The 16,155-nt window shown below is 41.6% G+C and overlaps 1 protein-coding gene and 1 pseudogene across 1 annotated transcript in view; both read left to right on the forward strand.

Moving 5' to 3' along the window:
- The first annotated feature begins 2,954 nt into the window (after positions 1–2,954).
- Positions 2,955–8,264, forward strand: LOC129324616 (uncharacterized; annotated as a pseudogene).
- A 3,636-nt stretch (positions 8,265–11,900) lies between these two features.
- The window catches only part of OPRM1 (opioid receptor mu 1), a 33,362-nt gene continuing 29,107 nt past the window's right edge, over positions 11,901–16,155 (forward strand). The window contains 1 exon segment of the mRNA XM_054976585.1: positions 11,901–12,115. Within this exon segment, the coding sequence (XP_054832560.1) occupies positions 11,901–12,115 (215 nt within the window).

Below are 16,155 nucleotides of genomic sequence, written 5' to 3' on the forward strand. Positions count from 1 at the left end.
TCAGACCCTATACCGGGACCTGTGTAATAATGATCCTTGGACTCCCATTTTCTATTGCCTCCCGAAAATACATAAAAACATTCATCCACCTCCAGGAAGACCGATCATATCGGGATCAAATTCCATACTTGAACCTCTTGCACAATATCTGGACCACATTCTTCAGCCGTTCGTGATAAAAGTAAAATCTTATGTCAAAGACACCACTGATTTTATCAATTTTGTGGAAAACATCAGGATCCCCGAGAATGCCCTTCTTCTGACTATGGACGTTCAGTCCCTCTACACCTCGATCCCACATCAGGAAGCCAGACAGGTGATAGAGGAGGTTTTGGAACAAAGATCCCAAAAAGTGCCACCTACCTACTTCCTGTTAGACCTCCTAGATATCGTTATGGAACGCAATTATTTTAGATTTGAGTCCCAATTTTTTTACCAGACCAAGGGGGTGGCTATGGGTTGCTCTGCGGCACCCAGTATAGCCATCCTCTTCATGGCCCATTTGGAAGACCTGTATTTTTTCAACGAAACAGCCAATCCTTATCACAACCAGATAATTTGCATGAAAAGATTTGTGGATGATGTTTTCATGATAGTAAAAGAGTCACAATGTGTTGAAGGTCTGATGAGGTGGATTAATAATTTAAACCAACATATCAAGTTCACTCATCAGAGCCATTCAGAATGTATTAGTTTCCTGGACGTTGTCGTCTTTAAACGGACAGACACACAATTGGGCGTTAGACCGTTTAGAAATCCAACCGACCGAGCGGCATATTTGGATTATTCATCTTATCATTTGACTCTGAAGAACAATATACCTTACAGTCAGTTTCTACGCATAAAGAGGAATGCATCCCAACAACAGGATTTTTTGCATGAGGCTAGGAACATGACGGCCGCTTTCAGAGCACGGGGCTATCCGAACCACATGATTGCACAGGCAAGGAGACGAGCAGAGGCAATTCCACGTACTGACCTTTTGAAATATAAGGTCCGTAGCCAGCCGTTTGAGAATAACATTACATGGGCCATGGATTTTTCACCACTGTCAGGGCAAATTGCAGGCATTATTAAAAGAAACTGGCATGTTTTGCAAGACATCCCGGGTTGCAACGTTCCTCCACGCATCGGGTTTAGACGAACCAAAAGTTTACGGGATATGTTGGTTCGCTCCGATTTAAAAACGCAAGAGGTTGCTTCTAACTTGCCGCAGGGTCACTTTCCCTGCGGTCACTGCAACGTTTGCCCCCTAAGCATTGACCTTAAAAATGTATTACATCCGAGGACCGGCTGCCCATTGTTCTCTAAATATTTTTCAACATGTGCCACAAATAATGTGGTTTATCTTGTCCAATGCACTTGCACTTTATTATACGTGGGCAGCACGTCCCTACGATAATCTGCCTTGTTCATGACCACTATGCCGCCCCCCCTTATCTGCGGGCTTCACTACCACCTCTGGATCCTTCCTGAGATTGTTTAATGCTACCCTTTCCTCTCTAGTCACGTTATTCCATTCCTTACGGCTTTTACTTTCCAATGTGCCTACCTCTTTAAGTACCAACTTCTCGAACGCCTCTATTTGTACATCCATTATTCTGGGCGTGAACGTGGACCGATGTTTTAAACCACTACTTACAACAGCCCCAGATGCAGTGCCAAAATATTTTTTTAATTTCAACTGACGAAACAGTTTAAACAAATCAATACGTGTATCAAAAGCGTTATACTTGGGTGAAGGGACGAAACCCAGCCCCTTGTTCAACATAGTACGTTCAGCAGCCGTGAGGGGTTTAGATGATAAATTAAAAACTAAATCCTGTATCTCCCTCTCCTCAAAAGGCGGCCTCTGGCCAAAAAAGGTCTCCTTGATTGCTGCATTGGAATCGTGCGGTTTCTCAGGGTCCGATCACCCTCATCCCCCGATTGTTCTGTGTCAGAGGGATCCGTTGTGTCAAATTCGGAACCCTCCAAAGCTGGGGTTGCCCAAGTCACACGTTTACAGGGTACAGATTCTTTCCAGTTATAAACATTCCCCGTGTCATAATCCCATTTGTCTCTCTTTAATTTTCTCATTTTTAAATCTTTTATCCTTGTTTCACAATCCTTAATTAAGCGGTTCACCTCATTAGATCTATTGGTGAACTCTACATCTGTATAGGAAGTCTTTAAGCTTTCCTTTATCTTGCCAATCTCCTCAAAGATTTCATCTTTCTCCTGGGCTATGCGTTCTATTAACAGAAGCATCAAGTCAAACGCCCAGTCAGATTGAGGATCCAGGAACACATTTCGAAAATTAGGACTCAGAATCAGGAAGCACCCTTATCTCAGCACTTTCAAATGCATCATAGGAATGAAAAAGAATTAGAGTTTACAGTTTTAGAGATAGTTAGCAATCCAGGCTATGCCAATAGGCGTCTATTACAGGCAGAAGCGCGTTGGATATTTAGACTTAATACTTTGACACCGGCAGGTTTAAATAATGAATTGGACTACTCGGTATTTTTATGAATTTGAATCTGATTGTCTCTGTAAGTTTTATCAATTATAGAGGGAGAATAAAGGATTGAGATAACCAGTAGATCCATGGAGTTTCTTAAAAAAATTTTGAAAAGATTTTTAAAAATATTTGAAGATGTTTTTGGAAATTTTAAAAAATTATTTATTCGGTGTTTATAGAATATTTATATAATATTTATTCGATGGTTATTGAATGGTTGTATAAAAGCATATTTATTGACTGTATTTAATTATTGAAGGTGTATTAATTGAATGTATCCTTAAATGCTGTATAACGTTGTATTATGTGGTTGGAAGCTGGAGTTGGTCTCTTTAAGTAGTAATTGGGTAATTGAATCATTTGTTATATAAGTGGGCATGGGAATAATTGGGTACCTGTCCCATTGGTCATTGTTCCTTCAATATTGGAGGTTGAAAAGGTTGAAGACGATATGGATGTGAGTATATAGTTCCGTTACGCGTATGTATAGATAAGTTTGGATAGCAGCTTACCTCATTATGGTTTATTATAGAAATAACGGCCTGAAGAAGGAAGTGGGCTGAAACGAGTAAAAGTGAAGGAGACCGGTTGAACTCGTCGCCGTGGACACTGGTTTCAGTGAACTTAATGCCGTGGACATTGGTTCTAAGGAACTTAATAGCTACTATTACTCTATTGTGGCATTGCTGCTATTGACCATTTCTGGACATTGTATATGTAAATACATCACGTATGAGTGGTGCATATTGGAATTGTACAAATGAAGGTTAATTTGAACCAGATATATATTGGATGTTAATTTCGTATATCATTAGTCCCCAATTGGGTGTTGTGGGGTCGAAAGCCTGGGACTGTACGAGAATTACCATTGTAATTACACTGCAATTTGTGGGTGGTTTGCAACTTCCTCGAGCCTGGGTGCTCTCTTGGTTTTGTATATTTCAGGAAGTGGTTCCCTTTTGTTGGTTCATCACAGAAGACAACCATTTAGGTCTTTTTTTTATGGGCTGAAGTCACTTTCCAGCCTCAGGGCACAGTTTGCCCTATAATTACTCTGGCTTTGCCCCAGCCAAATTATATAGTGCCAAGAGCACCTACTTGGATATAAGCACTGTGCCCTCAGAACCCCTCTGAGCCTCTTGGTCAAGAACACTGGCCGTTTGAAGCCTTCTTCCTCCACAGACTTCTCTACTAGGTAACTATTACCCAAATGCTGCAAATATTCCCCATTTTCTCACTCCCTTTCCTAGGACTCTTGTACACCTGTGATTTTATATTTTGCCTCTTGCTGTGTGTTTGAGTTTCCCCTTTAAATAAAAATTACTGTTTGTTTTGGAAACACCCATCTCATCAGTTTCCTCGGGGAAGAGACCTGTTAAAAATTGGTGATCTCACTTGTCACCTCCTCTCACATAGCTTTTTCCTTGTTTGCTAATTCCCCCAGCTTGCAAGGAGACCCATTCCAGTAACACTCGGGGTTTGTGTGGAACTATGGGAACAGCATGAGATGCAGTTTTGAGGACTGATATTTGGGAGGTAATTTGATGGAGATTTTGTCTGGCCTTGTACAGGCAGAAGAGGTTTCTACTCAAGTAAGTTCTCCTTTGGATCATAGAGTTATGAGGATATGATGGGAAGCTATCAAATATGGCACCCTGCACTTTTTGTAAAAAAAATGTGTGTTCCAAAAGAGATGTTCCAAAAAATATTCAATAGAAGACCATGTTGCTCTTGCATTCGACAGTCACTATTCCAAATGAAACTGGTCCAACAAGCTGGGGAATAGAACACAGTATGACTTCTGGGAAATAGTGATCATTCTAAGAAACAGAAGCATTGAATTAAGCCATTGAGATCCTAGAGCAAAAATGAGTAACCATCACAACTGAAAGGTGCAAATTCAAAGAACAGAATCTCATGTCTAATAAAATCTAAAGAAAATTACAACTGAGGCTGGAAATTCAACAATTCCACCTTGTAGGAAGCCTGTGTGTGCGTGTGTGTGCGCGCGCGCACATGTGCATGTGCGTGCATGTGCATATGCATTTGTGTGTGTGTGTATTATTTTCACATGATACAGGATCAACCTCAAGCAGATGGCTAGCTAAAGGGTACAATCAAACAGTAGTCTCAAGCCTTTGGAAATCATTGCTTGGACACATTTCTGTTATTCCAGGTTTTGAAGGAAAATACATATTAGTGGCTTTCTAGCACTCAGCATGTGTTATCAAGAAAGGAAATGTATAGCCCAAAGCATGCTGCTGATTACTTCTTTACCTCAAATCATATACACAAAGAACACCGCATGTAAATGCAAGGTGAAAGTTAAGTAATGCTGATTCCAAACACCATTTTGGAACAACACTTGGCAACTTGTTAACAACAACATTAGCCATGTGTAACGACTAAAGTGAATTGTGCAAGAAGAATATGCAGCTTGGCATTAGCTTTCTCCTGATGAATTATATAAGAGTTCAACTCTATGGTGTTTATTTGCAAGTTTAGTTGCCAGGATTGCCTTACTAAAGATTTGGTGATGAAGAACATGAAACTTTAAACCTTTCTTCCATTGCCATTTCCTTGCTGGAAAAAAATTCATTCCTGAGTTGCTTTTATCCTGTAGGGGAATGCAAAAATAAAAGCAGCTTAGGGGTACATGTAGGTCAGGAGCAGGTTTTTTTCCCAGTAAGAAAATGGTAGTGGAGAAAAGGGTTAAAGCTCTTCCCCTCCCCACCAGCTTCTCCCTTCCAAGTTATTCTTCTCCTTGATAAAGCAATTGTGACAACAGTCATTCAGAATAAACATGAAAGAAATTATAGCATACATTTGAGCTCCAGAGTATCTTTCCTTGAGTATTTCTGCTTTTCTGGTGCATTACTGTTTAATACAAGCCATTGAAAAGGTCTCCTCTGCAAAACTATTGAACAATACAAGGGCAGGATAGTATTGTTGTACAGCTCCCATTCATTTCCACAGAGCATGTGCAGGACAAATGTTCTAGCCCATGATACTGAAATAGAAGTGCTGTACAGTAACATTAATTTCAGGTACAATGTAAAACTATTGTTTTGAAAAACAATATCTAGGGTCTGTAATAGCCTCCATTGTTCATCCCTTTGGGGTCCTTCTGACCCCTAATTACTAACTCAGGCACTTTACCCATCAACTCAAAATTATATGGACTTGTGAATAAAAATAAAATACATTAGTTAGTAGTACATCTCAACTGCAGCATCAAAAAAAAAAGGAGTGTATGGTTAAACGGAAATGTAATGGCCAGGTTGATTATTATTTAAGACCTCTTCCTTGCAGTAGCTCAGTGGGCTCTGCTTTATTCTTCCCCACTCCTTACATTGGTCTGACCCCTAATGCTATGTTAATGAAACTTTTAAAAACCACACTGGAAAGAGGAAGGGAGATTGAAACACCACAGAACAGCCAGTCCCTTTACCACAGATGAATTCATGGAGTTTGAAATGGTGCTAAATACTAAGAGGAAATTCTTGCATTGTTTATGTCTTTCAGGAGTCAACAATGAGCCCATAAATTGTAACTGCAGAAAGAAGTTCATGGTTCAGCATTTGAATTGTCTAATTGAAGTACTATAAAATTAATAACACCTGTAAAATATAATTATGAAAATGATTACAATATGATGGGGAAAAATCAATAAAAGTCTAACTGTAGGTGAGAGATAGGGTGTGGAATCAAGACAAAATGCCATGGGGGAGGTGGAGGTAAGGGCAAAGAGATGGATTTTTTTTCTTCTTTCAACATCCCTTCTCCTTCCCACCCCTACCCTCACGCCTAGTTCCATATAGCCAGTTGAAGGGAAAGTTGCTACCTCAGCCACCCCTTTGTTCCAGATGTTCCCAAACCCAATCAAAGCAGAACGGCTACAGGGAGGGGTGCCCTGGCCCTACATGGCTGTGGCCCCGCATTTGACCTGGAAGTCATCCTAAGGTCTTGTCTTGGGTTGCACAGATGAACATAGGAAGGCAAGCTCATCCCTTATGAGAGAGGTGCTCAAACTCCTATAATGACTATAGAAGTGATGTATGGAAGAAAGTTTGCCCATCTCTCCTTTTACCCCCAACTCCATCCAGCCGTGGTCTTTTAAAATGTAAGCAGAATCAACTCTGTAATAACTTGATTTCATTTTCTTAAAATAACATATATTCTAGCTAAGCAAACGTGTCTCCTCATGGTAATCTTATATCTTATTTATTTACTACATTTTTATCCCACTCTCCCTCCAAGTAGCTCAGGGCTGTGTGCATTGGTCTCCGTCCTCCAGTGAGACAGGCAGGCTAAAAGGGTGTGACTGGCCCAACATCACCCAGCAAGCTTCTGTGGCAGACTGGGGATTTGAATCTGGTTCTCCCAGATCCGAGGCTAACGCTTCAACCTCTACACACCACCAATCTGGCTTTGATTAGTAAAAGTATCTAGAAAATGTATTGTTGAAGGCTTTCACGGCCGGAGAACGATGGTTGTTGTGGGTTTTCCGGGCTGTATTGCCGTGGTCTTGGCATTGTAGTTCCTGACGTTTCGCCAGCAGCAGACAAGCCCAATGCTCGACAATGCACGCATTGTCATCAATCTGACAGACCGTCAACTCTCACCAGAAGAAACCTCCATCTTGGCAAAGGGAGGAAACTTTGCAGTCACCCCCACCAGAATTCCTGTGGAAGACATCATTGCAAATGTAGAAGCTGCCATTCGTCATCTACCTGAAGAGGAAGCTGAGGAAATAAGAGGAGAGACAGCCAGGATTCTACGAAAGGCAAAGCTTCCCACCAGCAATATAACACGCAAGGAGAGAAATGCCATCAAGACCCTCAATGCAGATCCAGACATCATCATTCTACCAGCTGATAAAGGCAATGCTACAGTGATCATGAAAACAGAGGAATACAAAAAGAAGATTAAGGAACTCCTGGACCCCTCCACCTACAAAAAACTAAAACGAGATCCCACTTGCAAAATCACCAGGCTAACAAATGCGCTGATCAAGAATTCCTCACTACATCCCGACACGCACAGCAAACTATGCAAGACTGAAGCACAGCCACCTAGACTATATGGACTCCCCAAAATACATAAAGATTCAGTCCCACTCTGACCCATTGTGAGTGCCATTGGTTCACCGACATATGAATTAGCTAGACATCTGGCAGATCTCCTGCAGGACCACATCGGGAAAACCTCGTCTTACATCAAAGATTCAGCAGATTTCATCAACAAAATCAGTTCTCTGAAACTCAATCCACAAGACATACTTGTCAGTTTTGATGTTGTATCCCTGTTTACCAAGGTTCCAGTAAAAGACACTATTGCACTTATTAATCAGATTTTCCCAGAGGATGTAACAGCCTTATTCCACCATTGTCTGACAACCAGTTACTTCCAATGGGACAACGAATTCTATGAACAGATGGATGGGGTGGCCATGGGGAGCCCACTCAGCCCAGTTATAGCAAACTTCTACATGGAACATTTTGAAAAAACAGCTCTAGAATCAGCACCCCACAAACCTAGTGTATGGTTCCGGTTTGTGGATGATACATTTATCATTTGGAGCCATGGGGAGGAAGAATTGATGGGGTTTTTGAATCATCTCAACAACATCCACCTGAACATACAATTCACAATGGAGAAAGAAATCGAGGGAAAACTCCCATTCCTGGATACCTTGGTCATCCGCAAAGCAAACTTTCAGTTAGGTCACAAGGTCTACAGGAAACCAACTCACACTGATCGGTACCCCCCGACAGAAAAGAGGCATAATGAAAACATTAGTGGATCGTGCAAGACGGATATGTGAGCCGCACTTTCTCAATGAGGAAATTAATCATCTAAACCACACACTTCAGGCAAATGGCTACTCCAGAAATGAAATCCGAAGAGCAATCAAACCCAGGATGAATCAAACAACCAAGGAAAAACAGTCTCCTACAGGAAAAGTGTTTTTGCCATATATCAAAGGAATTACTGATCAGATGGGAAAGCTTATGAAAAAGCATAACCTTCAAGCAGTATTCAGACCCACCCGAAAAATACAACAGATGCTACGATCAGCAAAAGACAGTAGAGACCCCCTCACCTTTGCAGGAGTATACCGTATACCCTGCAGCTGTGGACAAGTTTACATCGGGACCACAAAGCGTAGCATCCAGACAAGAATAAAAGAACATGAAAGACACTGCAGACTTGGACAACCTGAAAAATCAGCAGTGGCTGAACATAGCCTAACGCAAACAGGGCACAGTATCTTATTCCAGGACACCAAAATACTGGACAACACTTCCAACTACTTTGTCAGACTGCACAGGGAAGCCATTGAAATTCACAAGCATAAGCAAAACTTCAACAGGAAAGAAGAAACCTTAAGAATGAACAGAGCATGGTTTCCAGTTCTGAAAAACACCAGGCTAACAAAACATTCTATCCCGGACAATAGCCCTGCAGAGAAGATTAGCACATCAAGTACCAATCCATATGCAAAAGAACCTCCTCAGGATACAGTGAAGCCTCCCGCCATTAGCATTCCACACCCTGGGAAACTCTTACAGGATGACTCAGCTCAACCCCACCCCTCCTGAGTAGATACAAATGACCTACATCTTTTCCACACTGTGACACTGAGAGATCTCTGTCTTTTGGTGCTACACCTCTGAAGATGCCAGCCACAGCTGCTGGCAAAACGTCAGGAACTACAATGCCAAGACCACGGCAATACAGCCCGGAAAACCCACAACAACCACAGTATCTAGAAAAGCTGACATACAGAATCTAGCTACATTTAACCAGTCTAGGTTGTAAACAAGAGAACTGGATCAAGATTAATACCATTGTAGTTGATTCTGGGAATGCTTCTGGCTTCATAAATGACTGGAATAGACATTTATGATAATGGTGGAATTCAGTCGTACCAACCAATTAAGTCTTTGAACTTTCTATAACTCAGTATATGGTGATAAAGTGGAAGTTCCCAGTGGGGGTTTATAATATTATGTGCATAATCATTATGAGGTGCTCTTGATTTCTCTAGTGCGTTTGAAATATAGAATGTGAAGTATGTCTTCCTCTGCTCTGTATATTTCCATTTGACAGCCCCCTCTACTGATGTGTACAAAGAGCTGGTGTGATACTATCAAAAGTGGTTCTGTATTGGGTGCTCTGATTATTTCATCCAGATTTGCTTCAGGGAAATGTGATTATGTGCAGGTCAAATGGTTTACTACTCTGGTCAGGCAAAGCTTCTGAGAATATGAACGATCACTTGCCAGGAAAAATGTGAGTGTAGGTTTCTCACAAGTTCATTCAGATACTTCACTTCTGCCACATTTTTCCTCCAAAAAAATCTAGACAACTTATATTTTGCCACCAGGTGGCCTCCTTCCATGCATCTAGAGTGTCCTGTTGGTATTGCACCTGCTGTGTGGAATGTGAATGTCTAAGGATCACTGCCCCCTATTGGACAGTGACATTTTTAGTGATTAATATTGCAACTCCATCAACCACCACTGAATTATTTTACATCCATTAAGGGGCATGAGTGTGTATGTGCATAAATACTTAGACACTGAGTGGGCTCCCACTGTATCACTCCAGCAATTGAGGACTTTCTCAGAATCGAATCATTATATATTATAATGAAAATCCATATGAGCGGAGAGGTTTATGCTGGTCCGAAATAGTTGAAGATGTATTGCATTGTCTATTGACATGTGCTTTGTTTTTCAAAGTCTTAGGAAATTAATTACTCTATCTACACTTCAAAACAATTAACTGCTGCGTGAAGATAATGATCTGGGGATCGATCAAAAAGTGACTACATTTACTAATAAACTTAGAAATGACTTTATACGTGCCAACATGGTTTGCTATCAAATGGATGTTGTTTGACTGGGCAAATTTATCTGCTTCTTTATTTTAATTACTGTTCAGTATCAAAAACTGTAGTAAATGCTAGATTCTATGAACAATAATTAGGGGCTGCTGTTTGATACTGTATGACTGAAACTCTTGTAACTTGGGGCTTCTGTAAACTTTTTTTTTCCAAAATAAAAACATGCTGCAAGAACAAAAGGTCAATTGGTTGCCTACCAACAGCTCTCCAACATGATGCTTTGTTTTAAAAATACATTTAATTTAACTATTTGAAGATTGCGTGATATTTCTCTCTAGTGCTTGTCTATCGTTCATTTGCTTTTTTAAAAATGTAGTCAATGGCAGTAACTAGCCCATTACAGAAAAGCAGTGCATTACCACAAGTTTGTCTTTGGATAGGGACTTGGGGGAGGGGGTCATGTCTGCAGAGAAAACACAGCTAAGGCACGCATTCACAGATCGTCTGGTTAAGAGCCTCCCCTCCCCAGCCTTCTTTGAAATATACAAATCACAAGTCCATAGGCAACCACTGAGCAGTCTAATAGTTGTTGCAGCAGACCGGTGTGAATTCTAAGCAAAGTTTCCGGGTCTGTTGCATAATCCAGGAGAGCAACCTTCGGTGACTCATATTTGCTCCTGATCAGTCCAGGAGTGCTAAACCTCCCTCTCCTCCTCAGCCTGGAAACTCATGTCGATTCAGCCTTCTGGCCCCTTCATAGTTTTTCAAGTAATGCTTTCACGTACTCGAAGAACTTACACACGCACCTGGGCTTCTTTTTAAAAAACCGTCATTTGCAAAGGGTGATGGTCAGTACAATCTTCGCCTTGGTCGTAAAGAGGGAGAGGGGCAGTTGCTGTCCACCCATAGCCTTCAAGCGCAGGATTACCACCTCTGCGGTGACACTGAGCAGGTTGAGTTTAAAAGAGCATCCCACCCCACATCACCCCACCCCACTGGCTCCACCAGCCAAAGGCTCCTCCCCCCGTGCTTATCCATCCAACTCGCACACGTGTTTGTGGCAGAGGCAGCTGTGTCCACGCACGTGTGTGTGTGTGCGCGCACCTCTGGAGGAAGAGAAAGATTTCGAGCGCTCACTGCAGAATCCTTCCCCTCAGCCGGTCTCTTTCTCCCTCCGCCCGCCCCCCCCCCCCCCCGTCTCCCTTCTCTGTACGCGCCCGGTAAGGGATGCGGTGGGATCCAACGGCAGAAGGCTGCTTTCTACGAGCTTCGGCTTCCTGCTCTCCCCTTGGTCTGGCGCAGCTTCTGGGCAGCCACGGGGCTCCCTCCCCACTTCTCTAACATCCCCCAGATCGGACTGGGTGCCCTGCAGTCTGCCTGGTCCGGGGCTTCCTTCGCAGGGAACGTGCCCCGCGCCCGTCTCGCCAGGACCACGGACAGCTCCCTGGCTGGACACACGGCGCCCGCAGTCCCCGAGAGCTTCTCTTCGGCGGCCGCAGGAGCCGCTCCAGCCAGTCCCTTGGGAGAAACAGACTCGGGAGCATGGAAGGGGAATTCTGGAACCAGAGCGACCTCAACGACACCCAGCTGTCGTGCGGCGGCCCGAACAGCACCCAAGGGGCCCGGGGAGGCGGTTTGTGTCCCGGCGCTGGGGTCAGCCCTTCCATCATCACAGCCATCATCATTATGGCTCTTTACTCAGTCGTGTGCGTGGTGGGACTCTTTGGCAACTTCTTGGTCATGTATGTCATCATCAGGTAAGGGGGCACGCAGAGACGGGGAGGAGCCGTCTGGGATTCAGCGGAAGGCTGTCAATGCAAAGGGCAAGGATCGCCAGAGGTCCAGGGCAATTTGCAAAGGGTCCGCCCGATCAGTGAAGCGGCAAGGGTAATCGTCCCTTGTCAGTTTCAGCGCCCTCCCTCCGACGAGGAGTCATGAGACGCTGCTGCGGAGAAGGGTCAGAAGAAGGGGGTGATGTGGCCCTCATGAGTGAACTTGAGGGTTTGTTTGGACAGTGATCTTCTACAAGGATAGCTTCCCCCCCCCCACCCTCAAAGGTAGCGATTCTTCTCCAGGCAGGCATGATCAACTCATAGGAGGGGACAGGACGCATCTATTTCAACCATAGCAAGTAGTGATCCATTCAAGTCTGCAAGGTGCCACAGTGCTTCCTCCCCCAGTCCAATCCCCCAGCCAAATCCTGCAGAGGTTGGCTTTTTTCTCCCCAGTATGCCTCTGTCAAGGGGAACAAAGATGGAGAGATTGGTGGTGGGAGGGAGAAACACATTGAGAAGGCATGTTGTTCTTACCTCTTGTTTAGATGCCAGTGGTTTGATGTGAGCACTGATGCCTTTGTGCTGGCAGCAAGAGCAGGTCTGTAATCAAAAAGGAAAGTTGTAGCAGTGAGCAGATCTGATTATGAGAATAAAGTGGGGGTGGGGAAGTCAGGGAGATTAGAATGGCTTCTACAGGAAAGGAATATTCTTCTTGAGCAACAAAAAGAATGTTCTACTTACTGTTAAGAAAGAAATATAAAGGAACATCTTTGGACCAGATTTCTCATACCCACAGATCACTCCATGAATCAAACAAGATTTGAAATAATAACCACATTTACAAATGTATTACATTTTAATGCCAACTTTTCTCCAAGATGCTCAGGATAACATAGTTTTGTCCTCATAACAATCCTATAAAGTAGGTTAGCCTGAGAGACAGTGACTGAACCAAGGTCGTCCGCGCACAGCTCTCTAACCACTGCACCATATTGGATCCAAATTGCCTAAAGCAAGGAATGGTATATGCTCAGATTATGCTGATGTAGTGAAATTTAAAGCAGCCCTTTAAAAGGGCAGAGCCACTGTTAAAATGAGTAGAAAGTAAATCTCAAAGTAATCATCAGGGCTTCCTCCAAAGCAGGAAAAATGTATAGAATTGCAATCTTAGTCATGCATGGATCAATTTATCCTGTTACTTTCCTCTCAGGCAATTTTGCACTAGCAGCCAAACATGAACAGTGCAAAGCCAAATTTTTCTATTAAATGGAGATGCTGATTTGTCAAATTGTTTTATTCTTCACTATCTCCTCTTTTTTTCCTTTCTGTTTCTTTGTAATGAGGACAGATGGAGTGAATTAAAACAAAAATAATACATTTTTTGCCAGCAAGTAAAATATACCAAGTTCTGGAACAGAAGTTAGGGTACAAACATCTGTGTCTAAGTATTAAGGGTGGCTTGTTTTTTAAAATGAAACCATCATTTGTGCCGTATGTAAAATGGTTTTCTTTTTACAGGTGTTAAATTAGATTTATTTAATGAATGTCAGGTTGGAAAGTAATCCAATTTGCTCCTAGCACAGGGCTAACATTTAAGAAAAATGAGATTACAATCAATTTCAATGAGAGCACAGCACCATCTATTGAAATGATTGATAACAACAGGTGGAAATTGCTTCAGGGAGCCATGGGCTAAAGGGAGGATCTGCTGTATTAAGAAACATCTGTCTCCTTCACCATCTCTCCCCCACCCACACTTTCCTAAATTCTTTCAGCAGAGGATGACAGGCGGCTGCAGGAAACAAAATGTGTATATTGTAGTAATAAAGTAATAGATCTTTGATCTCAACTAAAAGATCTTTGAAGATTTGTTCTGTTATTTATACAGTGTTATATATGTCTAGCAGTTTGACTTCTATATCTGTGTTAGTTGTGTCTACTGATTATTTACAATTCAGAAATTCCTCTTCAGTCAGGATGTCATTAAAAGAAGGGAAAATGTACAGGAAGGGGAAAATGTTTAAAGTGCATAGTGGCAAGTGCTATCTTCTTGTTGTGATAATGGAAGAAGGCCTCTTAAGACAGAAAATGCAATCCTATACATGGGATATTGTCCCCAGTGGGCTTAGACTGGAATAACTCTGCACAGGATTGCAGTGATGAGATGGTAAAGAATGTGTTGTCCAGAAACTGTGATTGCACAGGTAGATGCTGGGACTGAAAAGGGAGACCCCACCCCTAAATATTAGTATATATAATATAATATAATATAATATAATATAATATAATATAATATAATATAATATAATATAATATAATATAATATAATATAATATAATATAATATAATATAATATAATATAATATAATATATAAGTTTATATCAATATTACATCAATATATCAATCAATGAAATATTTGTACTGTTTTTGAGATAAAGTTTATTTTACTTTCTTCCTACTCTCCCTTTGCGGGGAGGGTCCCAGCCTGAATAGCCCAGTTTGGCTCGAGCTCATCAGAGCTTGGGAGATAATTAGGGTTGGCCACCATCATTACTTGGATTGCAATGCAGAGGAAGGCAATGGCAAGCCACCTCTGCTCATCTCTTGCCTTGAAGATCTCATGGCTGGGGTCGCCATGAGTCGGTTTTGAATCAACAGGACTCTTCTTCTTCTTCTTCTTTTTCTTCTTCTTTTTCTTCTTCTTCTTCTTCGTCTTGGCTTGATTGGGGTTCCAAGTGATGTCCTGCACAGGCAATGATCAAATCTTTACGCTTTCACTTATCTATAAGACTAATTATTCCAGATACCCCTTTTGTCCCATCATCAAATAATAACTACATCATATTTAAAAGTAGAAATGCGGTGAATATGATATGAAATGCAGTCACAAAACAGGTTTACAAACTTAAAGCAGGTAACAGAGAAATTAAATTTGGCCTTTAATTAATGCTCCCCCATTGAATCCATCACTGTTCAAGCATGCTGTTTTCTGCAGTTGGAATCATTCACAAGACAGTTAAATGCAATTCTATAAATTAGTATTTTAAACATTAGCTAACTTCCACTCATTTATATGTATCATTTAATAATGTTTCTGCATTCAAGTGCATACAAAAATTGATTTATAATTGAGCCAGCTGAATACAATAAGCAACTGTTAACAATTCCAATAAGGGTTGATCATGTTTGATTGCAGGTGTGATCTGCAGTAGGCTGTTGTTACAATGGAAGCAATATAGTGGGTTTTAATGGTTCTTGACTCGTTTTTTATAAATCTTGAGAAAAACAAGAGCAGAAAGGAGGCATGTCTAAATGTACAATTTGTACCACTAGAGAATTTTTATAAATTGTATGCTGGATCCACAAAAAAATAAAAATAATCCTCAAGTGTAATAAATGTGTGTTGTGCTAGGAGAGGAATTACAAAATAAATGTATGTGGTACAGACTGTCTTCAAGCTTGGTGCAGTGGATGGAAAATTTGGTACAGGACACCTGATTTCCAATTTGTGCTTGACTATAAAGTTCCCTGAGACTTAACATGAGATAGTTGATAATATATCACATTCACTGCTTTTTCTTAATGAAAAATACCAGTTGGAAGCTACAATCTTCTTGAGCAGAGCACTGGGTGAAGTGGGAAAATCACTCCTCTCTTTTCCTTCTATTGATCCACTCAAAATCCTCTCCCAGGTTGTTTCCCTGCCCTCAGAAGAAAAGATATGGGAGAAAAACAATTTGGAGGCCATATTGAGAAGAAGAACAGTCTGAGAGAGAAATGATTAAGCAACCCCACCACCTCACTGGTGTTCTGCTCTAAACCATGTCCTCCTGTTGTGGTTTTTCATATTTAAAAACTGTCAGGGAACATTATATGCTGCTGAGTATTATGTGGAGCTTGAGCCTGACTGATGGACAAATCTCATTCTTATCCCAACATAGAACTGCTTTAAGAATGAAACATGCTCCATACTGAACAACTCTATAGAACTAAGTGATAATACCCTCTTGTGTCTTTCACA

This window comes from Eublepharis macularius, chromosome 1, assembly GCF_028583425.1.
Source record: "Eublepharis macularius isolate TG4126 chromosome 1, MPM_Emac_v1.0, whole genome shotgun sequence".
Classification (NCBI taxonomy): Eukaryota; Metazoa; Chordata; class Lepidosauria; order Squamata; family Eublepharidae; genus Eublepharis; species Eublepharis macularius.